At 41.8% G+C, this 16,557-nt stretch overlaps 1 protein-coding gene across 12 annotated transcripts in view; it reads left to right on the top strand.

Annotated features, from left to right (window-relative positions):
* utrn (utrophin) overlaps positions 1 to 16,557 on the top strand; it is a 243,729-nt gene that overhangs the window by 164,336 nt on the left and 62,836 nt on the right. For all 12 annotated transcript variants that reach the window (XM_033647959.2, XM_033647960.2, XM_033647957.2 and 9 more), the window contains 4 exons: positions 2,079 to 2,225; positions 6,612 to 6,690; positions 8,052 to 8,112; positions 16,209 to 16,270. In XM_033647959.2, the coding sequence (XP_033503850.2) occupies positions 2,079 to 2,225; positions 6,612 to 6,690; positions 8,052 to 8,112; positions 16,209 to 16,270 (349 nt within the window). The remainder of the gene's footprint in view (positions 1 to 2,078; positions 2,226 to 6,611; positions 6,691 to 8,051; positions 8,113 to 16,208; positions 16,271 to 16,557) is intronic.

Below are 16,557 nucleotides of genomic sequence, written 5' to 3'. Positions count from 1 at the left end.
GTGTGCACTATTGCCAGAGCACCATACTCATCAAGACATCAAGTCAGGAATTAGACACCACACCCCTCTGTACATCATTACGGCATACAGCACCGAATCAACCTGAATAAAATACATCTTCTCTTTAACTTGGACGATCTTTCATGAGACCAACTGATTTAACAGTTAAGACGGTGCTGCCAATTGTGATTTGACTCCGTAGAAGTATTAGCCGAAACTGCACATCCATGAAATAAGTGTGTCAGTAGTGTGAGTCAGACTTAGCTGCGAATTCTCGCACAGTTTCCGCCTCTCTTCTGTTCTTCCTGGAACGAAGCCACTTGATTTAATGATGTACTCGGTTTGATGATTCTGTCTTGTTTCTTTGCAAATGCCACTCATCAAATTTGAGGATGTTGTTCCCCAAGGAGACCTGGCCAAGAAACAAGCAACACATTTAGTTTACAGGCAGAAAAATGACAGCACTTCCTAATGAGCAGTAAACAATAAATAGATGTTGTGATGAAGGAGAAGTAGAGGACAGAGGAGCAACAGTTGCATCAAAATTCGTCAAATTTGAAATAATAGTTAACAGGTTGCGTGAGTGAAGGCAACTCCTCCAGTGTTGCATTAATTTGGCTGTCTGTTACACCAGCTCACAACTTAATGATTGCCTCCCAGTGGCATGGACAGTCTGGCCAGTTATATCTCTTAATATCCATGTCATGTAGGCGCTCTGAATACAACTGTTAAAGAGAGGATTGTCTACTTTTTTGCTTTAGATATGACTAAATAAACTTATCATAATATAAGTACCCTGCAGCTATTAGCACTATGAAGTAAAAGTTTTAGTGCCCAAGACATACCAAAGGGAAAGCCAAAATCTCAAGGCACATTTGCTCCATGCAATAAGTGATCCATCGTCCCACTCACAGCTTTCTCCTTTTAATTGTTATTATCCCTCACACTGGCTGCCAATCAGGGCTTTTACAATGATTAAATTGCTTTTTATTTAAATGGAATCTAGTGGGTTTAGCAATTTTACTCTTAAACAAAAACATTTATCTCCATAGGCATCCTTTCCATAATACTGTCAGACACTTACAATAACAGTCTGAGCATGTCAGTGCAAACGTGCCTGAGTGTTTACACTGCAGCCTGGCCACTGCTCCTGCTCAATACTGGACCAGTTTAAAAGAATATTGTTCCCATTAATCACATAAGACACAAAAACATTGGAAAAAAGGATCCAGGTTGAAAAATACCCTTAAAGCATAGATTTTTAAGCTTATTTGTGCAGAGCGCCACACAGCAACTCCTCAGCACTCTCACGAATGCCTTGTTTTTCCTTTCTCTCGCATTCCCACAAATACTGACTGTATCTATTGCAAACTAGCTACATTTCCAACCACAAAAATGGCATCCCAAAATACGAGTGCAGAGGATGATATGGACGAGAATATACTGTCAGTTTTCTGATTGGAGCGTAAAATATTTAAGACGCCTTTCTTACATCTTTTTTTCACAGAGCTGTGTTTAAATCACCTGCCTCCGTGAGCTACCTGGTTTTGGAAGGGTTTTGGGGTTGGGTGTCAAAAGCTCTCATGCAATCTTCCTGGTACATGTGGCCACTGCTGACATGACTTAGTGAGCAGGAGGACTCGCTTCATTCAATTCAATTTATTGCTTCAGTTGACTACATTCACATAAAATGTGGTGAATTTTCCAGGTAATTTTCTAGTGATAAATTGTGATACAACAGTTAAAACCAGTATATTTCCAGTATGTGACACAAGTATGTGGGCATTAAGTGTATATAGACAGTCACAGTGGAAGCTTCAAATAGGTATTATATGAGAAGGAAACTCAATTAAGAACTTGTTTTATCTCCTATTACATCATAAGGTCAACATGATAAACAAGAAAAAGTTAAACAGCAATTAAGATGAAAGAGAAGATAACCGGTACTCTTTAGAAACTCAGTTATTGTTTGTGAAAGCACAAACTTCATGATGAAGTAATTAGTTAGCCTACATTTTTAATTATAGCACAGTTACAGTATCAATCTTTCACCCTCAAATACAAAACTTTCTGTTCAGACCTTCAGAGAAGAAATCGCCCCATTACGTCAGGATGTAAGAATCGTCAATGAGCTTTCTGCAGAGCTGACACCGTTGGACATCCAGCTGTCCTCTACTGCCTCCAGACAACTGGACCAGCTCAACATGAGATGGAAACTACTACAGGTAGTTTAAATCCTCCCGAATCATCTGCAAGATGTTAGAGCAGACACGTTTTCTTTCCTCCACACATATACCCCTTTTCTTGCTTTGTCTCAGGTTCTCTGCCACTTTTCTTCCTGTAGCGTTTTGTCCATGCTTACCTGAATGAATGCTGGCTTCAATATATATCTTGATCGTCTTTCTTCCTGCTCCTTCATTCTCCTTCTGCCTGCCTGTGTGTTTTTATCTCTTAAGTCTGTCTTTGTCTCCCTCTCCCCCAGTTTCTCTCGCCGTGTGCATGCTGATTTCACTTTTTGTCAGCCAAAACACACAGGGGACTGAGAGTTGTCCCTCTACCTGTGTACCTGTTTTATTTGAACGCAGTTCTGTGCTCACTGCAACACTTTGTCATCGCACATCAATGGACACTATTCGCATAAAACACCAGTCACATCCTTGGCTCCCTATGCATCTGAATGTCTTGGTGTGATCCACTGGGGGACTCGCTGAGTGTTTCTCAGAGTGGAGCATGTCTTAGCCCCAGAGGGAAAGTCGTGGAGGAGTCTCTTTAGAAGTCATGAGAAAGAAAAGAGAGGAGAAGTGACGTTGGTTGTGAATTAGGGAGTGAAATCCTCCATGTTAAGTCTGTAGGAGTGTACACTTTAAATGAGCGAGCGTGTGAGTTGTGCCGGTACTTTCAGACATGTTCTCCTTATTAAGCAAGGTCAGTTGTCACTTGTCTCCCATTTGTTTACACTGTATCCTCACCAGGCCTAATTCAAGCACTAGCTTTTATTTTCTTGGGGCCTTTTCCACGAGTCAGAGTAGAATGGAGCATGACATAGATTGGTGGTGCGGCTTCTGCTGCGCCGGACCGTCATGGTGAAGAGGGAGCTGAGCCGGAAGGCGAAGCTTTCGATTTACTGGTCCATTTATGTCCCAACGCTCACCTATGGTCATGAGCTCTGGGTAGTGACTGAAATAATGAGGTCAAAGATACAAGTGGCTGAAATGAGTTTCCTCCGTGGGGTGGCTGGGCTCAGCCTTAGAGATATGGTAAGGCGCTCAGACATCCAGAGGGAGCACGAAGTAGAGCCGCTGCTCCTTCGCATTGAAAGGGGTCAGTGGAGGTGGTTCCGGCATCTGATCAGGATGCCTCCTGGGTGCCTCCCGTTGGAGGCGTCCCACTGGTAGGAGGCCCCGGGGCAGACCCAGAACACGCTGGAGGGATTACGTATCTCATCTGGCCTGGGAACACCTCGGGTTCAGAAGGACCTGGAAAGCATTGCTGGCGAAAAGGATGTCTGGGGTGCTTTTCTTGGCCTGCTGCCCCCACGACGTGGCCCCGGATAAGTGGACAAAGATGAATGGATGGATGGATTCACAGGTTATCTCATCTTTTCTTTTTCTACTATAGGTGTGGACGATTTATCAACTATACTCAATGTTTCACAGCTTATTCCAAAAGGGATGTAGAAAATGACTATATTGCAAACACTGAGTATGAATTTTTTTTCAAGCCACCGAAGCAAACATGACATGTCTCACAACTCCCCCGCCCATCCAGACCACTTGCTCCTGGGCGCTAGTGTGTGAACAGGGGAGGCGTGTGATTTTGTATCTGCAGGGCTCCAGACCGCAACCTCTTGTTTATCGGCGCCTCAGTAAAGGCTTAACTTTCTAACTTCTAACAGCCAACTGTTGACCTGGCACTTTAAGTTCACAGCAAAGGCATCAACACTTCTGGCCAAAGACGAGCTGGATGCTTCAAAATAAAAGCACCAATAATTAATTATAAAAGTACTTCTTTAACTTTACTATGACAGTACTTTAACTTAGTACTATCAATATTTTTTTAACTTTATTACAACACTAGTGTATTTCATAGTTTTGTATTTTAGTATTCTACAGTAGATTAGAGATTTCAAAATATCAAGATATATATTGTGTACCGCAATATAGCCTGAAAATATTGCAGTATTCGTTAAAGGTCATATCACCCAGCCCTGTCTCAGTACATGTTTGGTTCATGACAGAGATTGGTGCATAGAAAGGTGATGTCAAGGTATTTTTATCCTTAATGACTGACTCTTTGAGCTTTTGAGATCCTTGACCGAGCTGGCTGGTGATGCCTGTGGTGCCCAGTGGTTGGAGGACTGAATGCAGGTCACACTGTCCAGCTGTGATGGCACCAATTTGAAGAACACCAAGCAGCCACAGATAGCCTTGCAATTTCAAAGACACTGTCATGGAAAGTTTTTATTTTTTTCGACTTCATTTGAAGTTTTTCTTGTATACAACCAAGCGTCGTCATCACTGCAGATAAATGAGTTTGGGGCAGAAAGAAGCAGGAAAGGGAGTTATATGTTGAGAAAAAATGAAATTTTCGAAGGAAACCTAAAGTCATCTCTTTTTAAGTGTGACAGTTCAGCAGAAAGAAACTGGGAAGCTGGACTTAATTTGTAGCCTTGTGATATTTCCCGTGTACTGTACAGACACCCAATAATAGTCTTTCTGCCTGGAGAATGACCATAACTCAGAAACTGAGTCAGACGATGGCAGAGTTTCAGTGGACTGCACACTTCCCTCTGTTGTTTGCTGTTAATTTTTTTTCCAGTCAGCAGGAAGGTGACAGCTTCACTAATAAGCCAGATCTGACTGTGCAGTTTGATGATTTGGTTTTCATATGCAGACGGCTCCCATCTTCCTCTCAGTGGGACTGTGGCCATTATAGCCATTAGTGGCCAGAGAGAAACTGAGCTATTGGCCTTTCTGTGCCTGTTTCCAGGATCCCTGTGTGGACAGCTGTGATCTGGCTGCCATAACGCCTGAGGTGTGTGTGTGCGTGTGCGAGTCTCAATATTACAGGCTGCCAATACTGTCCTGCTAGCCAGCCTGATGGAGTAAAGCAACCCCACAGCCGTGGAGGGCACAGGTGCACTGCCTGAGAGGTCAATACACAGCTTTCATGGGGGTACAGCACTGAATGTGTGTGTGAGAATGATAACTCAAAGCTGTATGAAGCCTCACCGTTTATTGAGTTCACTCCATGTAAAATTGCTACTAGCATTATTTATGAGCAGGATATCTGTTTCTGAAATACTGTTTTATAATAATAAAGGTTATATGGAGTATATAAGGAAAAGAAATCGGCGGTGTCTTTGCACAGGTTGCTGTGGAGTCTTGTCCTGGTTTTCATCATTTCCAGGATATTACATACACCACGAGACATCTGATATTATTAAGGTTTCTGATCCGTGTGTCATACCAACATGTTTTGTACCACTGTATATCTCAATATGTATGTATGAGGACAAAATCTACATCACCCACTCCTAACTTGGGTACATAGCCATTATTTACCCATGGGGACTTATCATGCTGAAAACAGGATATTATGTTCAAACACATAACTTGATCAATACAGGGTATCTACACCAGACTGATCTGCACCATCTCACACACAATACTGACAGAAAATATTGGTCTTAGTTTTCATCAATACAGCTGTCTACACCAGCAACTTAATGGCTCCTAACTGTGACCCAGAGCATATTCATATTTATTTTTTTGTGTGTTATAGGAATACTTCATCCACAAAATGATTATTTCTGTGTTACTCATCATCTCAGTTGAGCATTTTCGTTTTTTATTTAAGATTTTCCGGCGCTATTTTTTTTGCCTTTATTTGATAGGACAGTTATTGCATGATAGGGGTAGGGAGAGTGGGCATGACATGCAGCAAAGGTGAGCTAATGGTCGTCCCAAAATTTGATTTTCAGCTCTTGCCGCACAGAAAGTAAAATGTGCAGCTGTCAGGGCAGAGTAGATGCTCAGCACCTCATCATGCTGCTGCTGTCTGTAATGTAGTGTAAATACACGGCACTCTCATTGCAAAGAATAAAGTATACGCTAGCCTCAGGAAAAACTGCTTCCGTGAATAAGGGGTCTAATATTCTCTCTTTACTTTTAGTTACATTTACCTGTTGGCAAAATGTAGATTAACTCACTTGAATAATCATATTCTTAAGGAAAACCTACCTCTGCACAGGACTATACAGTATAGGCTACTAACCTCTGTATTTATCTGCTTTACTTAAGAAAAAGGTGACTTGTCCAAACATTAGTCCTAATCTAAAAATCTTAAAAAATGATCTATATCTTGATATCTATATATATTCAGTATTTGATGCAGTATATATTTATACCTATAAGAGAAAAAAGTTTCTTGAGTTTGGGGTTTTAACTCCACTTCCAACTTAATTGCACTGGAATTGAATTCACTCCAACCATGACGCCAACTCCAGCCACTGTAAAAAGCTCTGTTTCTCTGAGTACAACTGTCAGGCCCACAGCTAACTGTCTTATTTCCTGTCTGTTTGTCTGTCTGTCTGTGTGGTCATCGTGCAGGTGGCAGTGGAGGACAGACTGAAGCTGCTTCAGGAAGCCCACCGAGACTTCGGCCCCTCCTCCCAACATTTCCTCTCCAGTAAGTACGGCGCCAATTACCTCTCCAGGGGAATTAGAAACATTTGGGGGGGCTTGGGTTGTTTCCACTCAGTTACACTGTTTCACATCCCCCCTAATTTTTTCATGTCCCATCTTCTAATCTTCAGCCATACGCTTCACAGTCACGCATCCTCACTGGATATGTGGGTGCTCACACACACACAAGCGCAGTTTGCAGACGAGGCACTTCACTCTTGAATAATGCAAGGCTTAATTACAGCTCTCCACTGGCTCCCTTCCTCTTTCTCCCTCTTTTGAGTGGTCATTAGCAGAGAGAGAGGAACAGAGAGAGTTGGAGACAAAGCAAAAGAGAGAAAAGATAAATGCACGAGTGCGAACATTAAACAAAGCAGCCAGTCTCTCTCTCCCTGTGTCTCTCTCTAATGTCATTTTCTATAATCATACGGCCATTAGTGTTCTTTCTGCTCCACCTGATTTGCTTTGCCGGCTGTCAGATACAGAGACAAAATGGACGGTGTGTGATTCAGAGCAGGTGGTAAGCTCGGCCTGCCGTGCTGTGTCACCAACAGACATGAATTTAAGCCCTGCTGAGAGCTCAGCAACTGCACCAGACAAAACAGCACTCCGTCTCTTCTTTCATCTTCCTGGCACTATGACACTATCTACTCCATCACACATTCGCTCTCATTACACTAGTAGCTTAATATTCCCTCAGGGATCAATAAAGTACCGCGTCCTTATCTTGCCCTATCCATCTCGTATATCTCCCAATCTCGCTTAATCTCTTTCTCTTACTGTCTTTTCATCTCTCTATCTGAGCGTAGAGCTGTGTCAAGGAGGAGGAAAAGTGGGAGGGCGATAAATCACGCAACATTTCTGCTCCGTATTGCTCTTGAGAGCTTCTCAAGTGTTATATCTGGCTGGTTTTAACAATGAATCAGAGTGTCATTTTAAAGATGTCCTTGCTCTGTCAGTATTTATTGTTGCCTTTGTATCCACAAAGTTTAATGTAAACCTGGACATGTGGCACCTTTTTCTCAACAGTTTTTTTAAATGTATTTTTCCTTTCATGCCCTATTGTCTCCCTCTTCCCTCTCCTTCTGCCAAGAAAGCAATATCCATTTACATTTTTTTCCTCTCTCAATTTCATGCACAGTAAGAGTCTTTTTATTTTTACATAGATAGACTATGTTATTATGGAAGTGTAAGATGTGAGAATTATTTCAAGTCAAGCCCCAAACACTAAATGAATTACTGTAATGCACGGTACAATTGTGCAATGTTTATTAGGATGGTGTTTCGATTTTTATTGCTTGACTTTTTGTCTTTCTCCGCATTTCTCATTTTTCTTTATCTTTGTCTTTGTCTCTCTCTCTACAGCATCTGTACAGCTCCCCTGGCAACGTGCAGTCTCTCAGAATAAGGTTCCATATTACATCAAGTAAGTGGCGAGAAAGGGCTTCGATAGCCATCCTTGTGTCTGTATAAATTGTATGTGTGTGTGTATGTGTGTGTTAGCGTCTGTCAATCGTTATTTTACAATGGTTGGCTTTGAAGGCAGTCATTCAGTTAGTAAACATGTTCTTACTTTTTTTATGTATTCTTTTTCATCTCCCTTATTAGAAGTTTCCAATTTATTTTGTGTGTGTGCCCCTTAACACAGTGCATTGTCTGTCTGTCATCACAGGGTGCACGTCTGTGAGTTGTGAGCACTTGAATTGAAAAATGATTTTCTTGTCTCAGACAATTTTATTTGGTAATTTTTAGAGGTCAAACTGCAAAGCATTTTTCAATAAAGTAAAGGTTGGAGAAGAAAAATGAAAAAGTATAAACAGACTTTTGTGTAGCAGAGTTTAATCTGTTTTGTATTCCCTACCCCAGCGATCATCTTCCAACCCCTTACGTCAGCCCTACACCATAATGACTTTTCAAGTGGTATCACTGTCGCAGACTCATTTCCAGTGTCGACATGAAATCGTGTTTTGTCAGTGTTGTGGTGTGCTCCCATGATCCTGATCGTTTGGTGTAGGGTGCTCATAAAACTCAGTCCAAGCTGTATTAAGTCAGTCTTTTTCTCATCTCAACGTTTCAACAAAATCAAACGTGTTTACTATTATCATAAGTTTTTAGCCTTGTCTCATGCGAATAGTGAAGTTTAATGACCCGAACATTGTCAAAAACCAATAACTGCGCTCTGTCCAGCAGCAACCTGGGTAGACAGTAAACATTAGGGGACTCTGGGGAGGCGGAGAGCGTGAACAAGTGTCGTTTCTCTTGGACTGTGGAAAAGGAGGAGAAACTGGTGGAGTTGTGGAGTGAACAAGAGCTAGTTTTTAATTTGCAGTGTAGCTTATCCACCAACCTGCACTTATTTTAGTGAGAAATCCTAATTTTGGAAATGGTTCACTTCTAATTCCCACGGCCTCCTCCCACTAAAACAGCACAGCAAACCAACGGAGGCTGGTGGCAAGTTGAGGCGACAAAATCCAAAATGTAAAGTTTATACACAAATCTTCATAGATTATATTGTTGCCAAATTTACAACAATACTGTAGACACGATCCCTTTCATCTTCTATTTCTATAGTTTTGTGTGTTTACCAAATAAGGAATTGATAATATGTCTTATCTCTTAAAGAGAGTAAGGCACAATTTTTTCCAACAGGAGCAGGATGGGAAATAATCTCAAAAGGAATGTAGTTGTTTTCTTGCACAAAGTGACCTTGAAACATCCCCAGTCTTTGCAAAATCTTATAGTGTGTGATTTAAAACTCATATTGTCAGTGAAAGAATGTATTTTCAAAGTGTTTTCAAAGTTTTCTAGTGTGTGGTAGGCATTAGATTTCGTGGCCGCTGTTGGGGTTTTGAACCCCAGGTTTTAGATTTTCAGCTGCTTTTCTTTCTTACGATGGACACAAATGTGGGCAGAATGATGCAGATGATTTTTTTTTCATTTGACATTTCAAAAATATTCATAGTTGACTGTGAAATAGCCCATTATCTCCACCATCATTCCACAGGGGATCTAATACTTTTTAACCTTTTTACATTAAAGCTCTAACCTGTCGTGATCTCTCACATACATAGCCCACGAATGGTCAAGTAGCTATTGTTCAAGTATATTCTTCGCACGTATATAATTTATTTCACTCCCAATTAGGAGCTTCTTTCTGTCCATTTGCTCCTGTGTGCATATTGAAATTCAAGCTGTTTCACCTGCACATTTCTCATTCAGTCCAACATTAGCACCTCCTTTTGAATAGATAATACCTGTCTGAATCCCAGGGCAGCTTCCGACACTGTTTTAATAGTGATTATAACAACTCTAGCTTGACGTCTGGCTTCCCATTCTTACTGTGTTTTTTTGCCAAACCAGGACCAAACAGCAGGTTTCTATTAAAACAGGCAGAGAGGAGATCTGTGTCAGTGGCAAACAAGACAGCTTCTCTACTGTTCAGGAAGTGTCAGGTCTGAAAGTTTGAAGGACCTCATTATCCAGAAATCATGTAACCGTATGTCAGTAAACTGCTGACTTATAAAACCTGAATTCACCCTTATTTCAGAAAAATCTTCGGGTAGCAGTTTCAGCTATCATTTGTCAGTCCCACTTTCTTAGTTTCTCTCGCACGTTTCTGTTGGGACACTGTCACAGGCTCACTTTTTGATTTAGGATGATAAAATGAGTGCAACTTTCAGGGCTGCCCCCTTAAATCGCCTTGTGCCCCGAGTGGAAATGTCACCCTCTCAGTTAAATTGTCAACTAGTCATTTTTTAAAAATCCCCCTTGTGCCATTGTCCGCAGAACAACCTGCAATAAAAGCTTCAGCCACAAAGATTTACAGGTCTTGTATTGTCTTGTGATCGTTTAAATGCCTCCAAAAAGTTCTGATGCAACATTTGTAGAAACTTTAAAGGAATACTTCACCCACAGAATAACCATTTGTCTATCAATTACTCGAATTGTGTTGAATTCATAAACTCACATCCTTTTATGATAAACGAAGAATCCAAATGCATTTTTTACTGAAACCGTGCTATTCGAAACACTTCAGTAAAAACAGTCTCATGTATGGACAAGTTGTACACCAGGGCAAAGAGTGCATGGGCAGATCAATCACACAAGTATGACCATATGTGTTACTCACATGTGAAAGTGTGTTATAGTGAAAATGCATGTGTTTGAGAAGTACTGAACATATATTCTCTATATACAGACTCTACATTCAGTGAATCTTGCCTCAGGAAGAAGAGCGGAAGAGCCCTGGTTTCCGGTTGTAGGCTGTTTGTAGTCCGTGTGATATTGACCAACTACGTTTGAGCCAGCTGCAGTTGTTGCCAGGTTAAACGGTCCGTGCGGTGAACTAACGAGGCGGAACATAACTGGCATCACTGCAAACTCTGAATCCATCGCAATGGTTCAGCATATTTACATATATAAAAACGGAAACGGAAACGGAAATTCACCTCCTCCGCCCAAATCAAACTGAAATGCCAAAAAATCGGGGGTCTGCCCCCAGAGACTGTATCGCCGTCTGCCGGAAGTCAGACGCCGAACACAGCCGATGGGCTCCAAGAATGCTCAACATATGACTGGATAAATGAGACTTGGATTGTACTGCACAAGTCCTATGAGAGTTTGTAAACAGGCTTTGATTTAGTGTTTCTGTTGTTTATCCTGGTCCCCTTTTACTCCAATTCATTGTCAGTTCATGCACATTTGGGACTGTTTTTGAATACTCTTGCTTGGTGGTGCATTTAAGTGCTTCTGGAAAGCTAGTAAAAACATTCATCAATCATAAAACCCGCAATTTCAACCAGTTGATTCAGTTTATTGAGTCATATTGGAAAAAGTAAATTGTGTTAATTTGTGAAGAGGTCAAGATAAAATGTTTTCAGACAGACAATAAAGACAGACAGAGATGGAGGGAAAAAAAAGGATCTAGACAAGGAAGGGGGGGGGGGGGGATACACCTGTGCTGTTTGGGCTTGCAGCTTGGCACTAGAGGGGGATCAGAGATGAAAGCCAGAGACAGGCAATGACTCAGAGGACAGGCTTATAACTTTAGAGTCAACAACAGCCTGTGATCACAGATGTGCCCAGCCATTGAACCAGCATCTGCCCACTCGCACAAACAAAACACATGTGCACAAGGGCATCCACACAAAACAGTAGCCACACATGCAAACTCACAAATAGAGATGCACATCCTCTCCTTGGCAGGGACACGCTTAAACAGACCCAAAGATGCATATGAACTCCAACTGGAACCAAGCTCCAACTCGCTAACCAAACACACACCATTCTGAGCACACACCATATGTTCTGTTGATGCCTCCAGGTTGGTTGGACCTGGTTTTTCTTCTCAGTGGCAGTTTCCACATTAACTTTAAATTGCCTTTCAGAAACAGGAAGAAAGGAATCAATCCCCCTTCAACTTTTACCTCAGTGTGTGGCTTTTCTTTCATATTAAAATGAAGATCGTCTGCTGTGCTGTGCACTCCCCTCTCAGTTCCTCCCTCACACAGAAATATACATGCAGGCTGGTGCACGCTCATGCAAACCCACTTAATTTGCAGCTCGAAAACTGAACTCTAAATCCATCTCCAGGACTAATCACAGGTCGCTTTCAGTGCTGTGACATCTTCGGGACACCCGCGTCAGTCTCTGACACATTCATTTCCCCAAACCCCTCCTCGTCTCCTCTTCCATCTCCTCTCATACCCTGCCTCTTTTCTGTGGGCTGACAAAGGCCCCCTGATTAAAACCGCGCCTTGTCCACCCCCTGTAGGGATGAGTTCAGGCGACATATTGGGGGGAAAATCAAATGGCTTCACACAAGTTCTGTGCCATCTCATGCTGGCAACTTCACATGCTGTCCCATTTCACCCGTTCTGGCACTTGTGGGGTGAGCTCATACGCCTTTTTGAGAGGAAATACAGCAAGACTGCATCTCTGCAAAGATTAGAGAAAGTCTCCTCTACATTCCGAGGCTTTACTGGACGTGCTGTCTGTCCGTGTTTTTGTCAGGAAACATTTTGTGGGGTTGGTTGGACCAAACAGAACAGACAGCCTTTATACACTTGAGTGGACTTTATGCATCCCCTTCTCAGGGTGTCTCTGAAAGTTAATTTTAAGAAGAATCCAAAGCTGTGTGAACTCTTTTTCAAAAGCAGTATACAGATAACTTTCAGACAGACGGAAGGGGTTAATTTTTTAAGAGGGGAAAAAAAGAGACAGAGAGGTTAAAGGCAGAGAACGACAGAAGATGTCAGCTGGTGAATGCAGGCTCTTCTCACCTGTCACAGACACTTCGTGATACGCCTGGCAGGTCGCTGTCACTGAAATAAAAAAGGGTTCCTGAAACCTTCCTCTTGCTTGCTCAGATATTTGGCTAATTCTGTCTCCTTGGATATTCAGATCTGCAAGTCATCATTCATCTCCATACTCATGATTATTTATGATGCTCTCTCAGTCCGTGACAGTGACAAACTCCAGACACACAGCAGAAGTGTTTGCAGCCAACGATTTGATGGGATCCGTCCACCCCTCAGCCCGTGGGGCGTTGACATTTTCTGATTTTTCACTGTCCTTTTGTTCGAAAGAACGAAAAACCCCAGACATAGTCACTAGCTTTGGGGAAAATTGTGGTTATGGTTAATTATGGAGCAGCACATAAGAAGTGAGCAATTAGCAAAACCACTTTAACTTTCCATTGGACTCTGTAGCAGCCCTAACGTCAAAGGAAATAGCAATTATTTTTGATAAGCCTAATTGTTATTGTGGTAATCCGAGTGCGTGCTTGTGTTGGATGTTTTCAGCTCCCAACTTTGTTTGCTTGACAGGGAGAAATCTCATAAAAACATTTTGTAGGAGGTCATTTTTTTACCCCTCACTTTACCCCAGTGGCTACATAAATTCTACCCTTCCTACGCTTGCTGCAGTGTCCTCTTCTGTGACCTCATTCAATTTGTTGATGCTCACTCCGAGGTGTCATTTGATGATGTCTGTGAAGCCAAATGTCACATGCAGTGCACAAGACCCAGGCGGCTTCATCCTCAGAAGACATCGCTCACAGTTAACCACCTTCTGAAAATTTGGAAAACCACCATTTCTGGTTATTTTCAGTTGCTTGACTAGTTAAATAATTGTTTGAATGCAACATATGTCCCTTTACTGAGGAGGCTTTAAAAGGTGCTCTAATGCCTAACCTTGTTGGTTCATTTCTAATTAGCTCGTTTTGGCTGTTGATAGAACTTGTGGTATCTTTGTCATTTTATTCATTTATTTAACCCTTATTTAACCAGGAAGTCCCACTGAGACTGAAAAGCCAATCAAAACACAAAAAAAAATGCAAACAAACACAACATATGATACAAAAGTCCACAATAAAACAACAACTATTCAACCATAGTGGCCTCTCAAGAAAAACAAGCACATCTCTGTCACCACATTTATTTATGATGCTGATAAATTCATGTACAGATACACGTACAGTTGTACAGATATGCAATAATGATTTTATGTACAGTATGTTGATGTTGTCCAATGTCAAGTCTCTATTTGATCATGTGAAGAGACCATACGATGTACGATAGCTAGATTAGGCTCAACCACCTTACGCCACTGCCACAAGTGATCTGTGCAAGTAATGTTTGTAGTAGACGTGTATATTATATAAATCCATGTGGATGCAAGCGTGCAGCTCTTGGTTTGTTTGTTTAATACAAACCAAATTAGTGGTGTGATAGCAACCGTAGATTGAGAAGACCTCACAGTGGGGTTGCGGTTCACCGAGGATGTACTGCTGTTGTTATCTCCGAGAAGCTTTCAAATATCCGCCAGAAAATCTGTTTTTGTCCCATGCCTTTTAATATTCTCTGATGCCGCTCCTCTCGCCCATGAATGTTTCCCGCTGCGTTATCTAAACTGTAGCAGCTTTGTAGTAAATGTGCCAACAGTTTGCTATTTTCTCCTCCTACATACAGGACAACAAAAAGATTGCTTAGACATTACAAAGGAAATGCATTGACGGGAAAGCGTTGAGTACAGTTGAACCTGACAACTCAGCCATCCTCATTATGGCATTCATGAGTTGTGGATATAAGCACAAGCTTTCTAATCTTTTTGTTGATGGAAGGTGTGTATGTGTGCGTGCGTGTAAATACGATACAGATTTTTGTTTGTAGTAAGTTGATTGTGTGTCCCATCATTGCACCGTCTTTATCTCGTCTCTGATGTACCCTTCTACAATTCAGTGACAAAAATGTTTTATGGTGATAGAGACCGGCCAATTGTGGCCTGGATCACCAACATTCCCCCCCCCCAGTTGTGTGTTTGTGTGCAGCAAATATCAGTGAATCCCCCGACATGGATTTATTGGAGCCCTTTGTCATTCAGGCAAGCTCCTTGAAAAGTAAAACACGAGCCTGTCTACAGCACCGCAAGGCCCCGGCATTAGCGATGTCTGTGCAGGTGTGAAAGGGGTCATCGGTCTGTACAGCCGTTGAATAGTGATGAACATCTGCGTGCGAGGAGGGCTCCTGTCGTCCACTTCACCACCTCAGTTCACTGTCAGCACTCCACTTCACTTCCTGCTGGCTGTCAGCGGAGAGCGAGCCATCGCAGAAACCACAAGGGAGTGTCTGCATTCAAAAACAGACTTCTATTTAAAGAAAAAAAAAAGTCTTCCAGAGATCTTTTCAAACATTCCTCACAGATCTGAGTGCGGCCTCTGACAGCCAGATGCCTTGCTGAAATACACACACACACACACACACACAGCCACATCATGGCCACAGCACTGATTGGCAGCCGCAACTTGCGGAAAGTCAGATTCTTTGCTTTCCTGTGTGTGAAGGCAACCATGTTTGATCAGTTATAGTGCAGTCGTATTTTATTTATTTTTATAGCATCAGTTTTGTAGTAGTTTTTGGTTTGTTCATGTTGTTTTGTTTGTGTGCATGTGTGTGTATGTGTGAGGCTTCTGTCTGAGGCAGAAATGTAAATAGTGAGTTGAGACTCGGTCCCCTCATATTTATGTCCCATGGTGTTTGAAAAGACAGATGCTCTGGTGATGAGAGAAATTCACAGTTCGTGTGTGTAGGTGTGTGTGTGTTTTCTTGCAGTTTCATTCAGACAGATTTTTTGGTTTTGTGTGTGTGAGTCATGCTTTGTGGATTTGTGAAGGAATCTGTGACCTCTGTCCTCAAATTGCATGCGATAACAAAAGAATCGGCAATAAAGCCATCGACAGTGTTTATACACACCAAGCCACAATGATAATAAGGATGTTAGCTTGTGTTTATTTGGCCAGGTTTTTGTGTTGTGCTATCTTTGTGTATGTTTTTGTGCTCCTTAGCTTTAGAAGTAGTTTTGTCTGACATTTTCTTTTGTGATAAGCCTTGAAAGTGGTTGTGAGTATCTGTGTGTTTGTTTTGACTTTAGGGGCTCCTGTTCTGCGCTGTGTGTCAGCTTATGTGTTTTTTTGGTGTGTTTTCTCAGTCTAATGGTTCTCTCCTCTGTTGTTGTGGTTTTCAGTCATCAGACACAGACAACCTGCTGGGACCATCCAAAGATGACAGAGCTCTACCAGTCACTAGGTAAGAAGCACACACTCACAATCACTTGTTGTCTTCAGGTCCTGAAATAATCTTGATAGACCAAAAACCTTGTCAAAGGGGCAGGTTATGTCATTACAGAAAACACATTTTCTCAGTTATCTCTGTTGATATGAGACCAATCAGATGGTTTGGGTTTCATTTGGCCATTTTATAAGGTACAGAGTGGTGCAGGAATGAGTCCTAAAACCAGAAAATGAATCAGCATGTTTGCACTTCTGGTTCCCTCATCTTAAAATGATGTCTGTGGATAACACAAGCTTCAAAGA

This window comes from Epinephelus lanceolatus, chromosome 13 (genome assembly GCF_041903045.1).
Source record: "Epinephelus lanceolatus isolate andai-2023 chromosome 13, ASM4190304v1, whole genome shotgun sequence".
Lineage (NCBI taxonomy): Eukaryota > Metazoa > Chordata > Actinopteri > Perciformes > Serranidae > Epinephelus > Epinephelus lanceolatus.
This window is presented reverse-complemented; position numbering and strand designations above follow the sequence as displayed.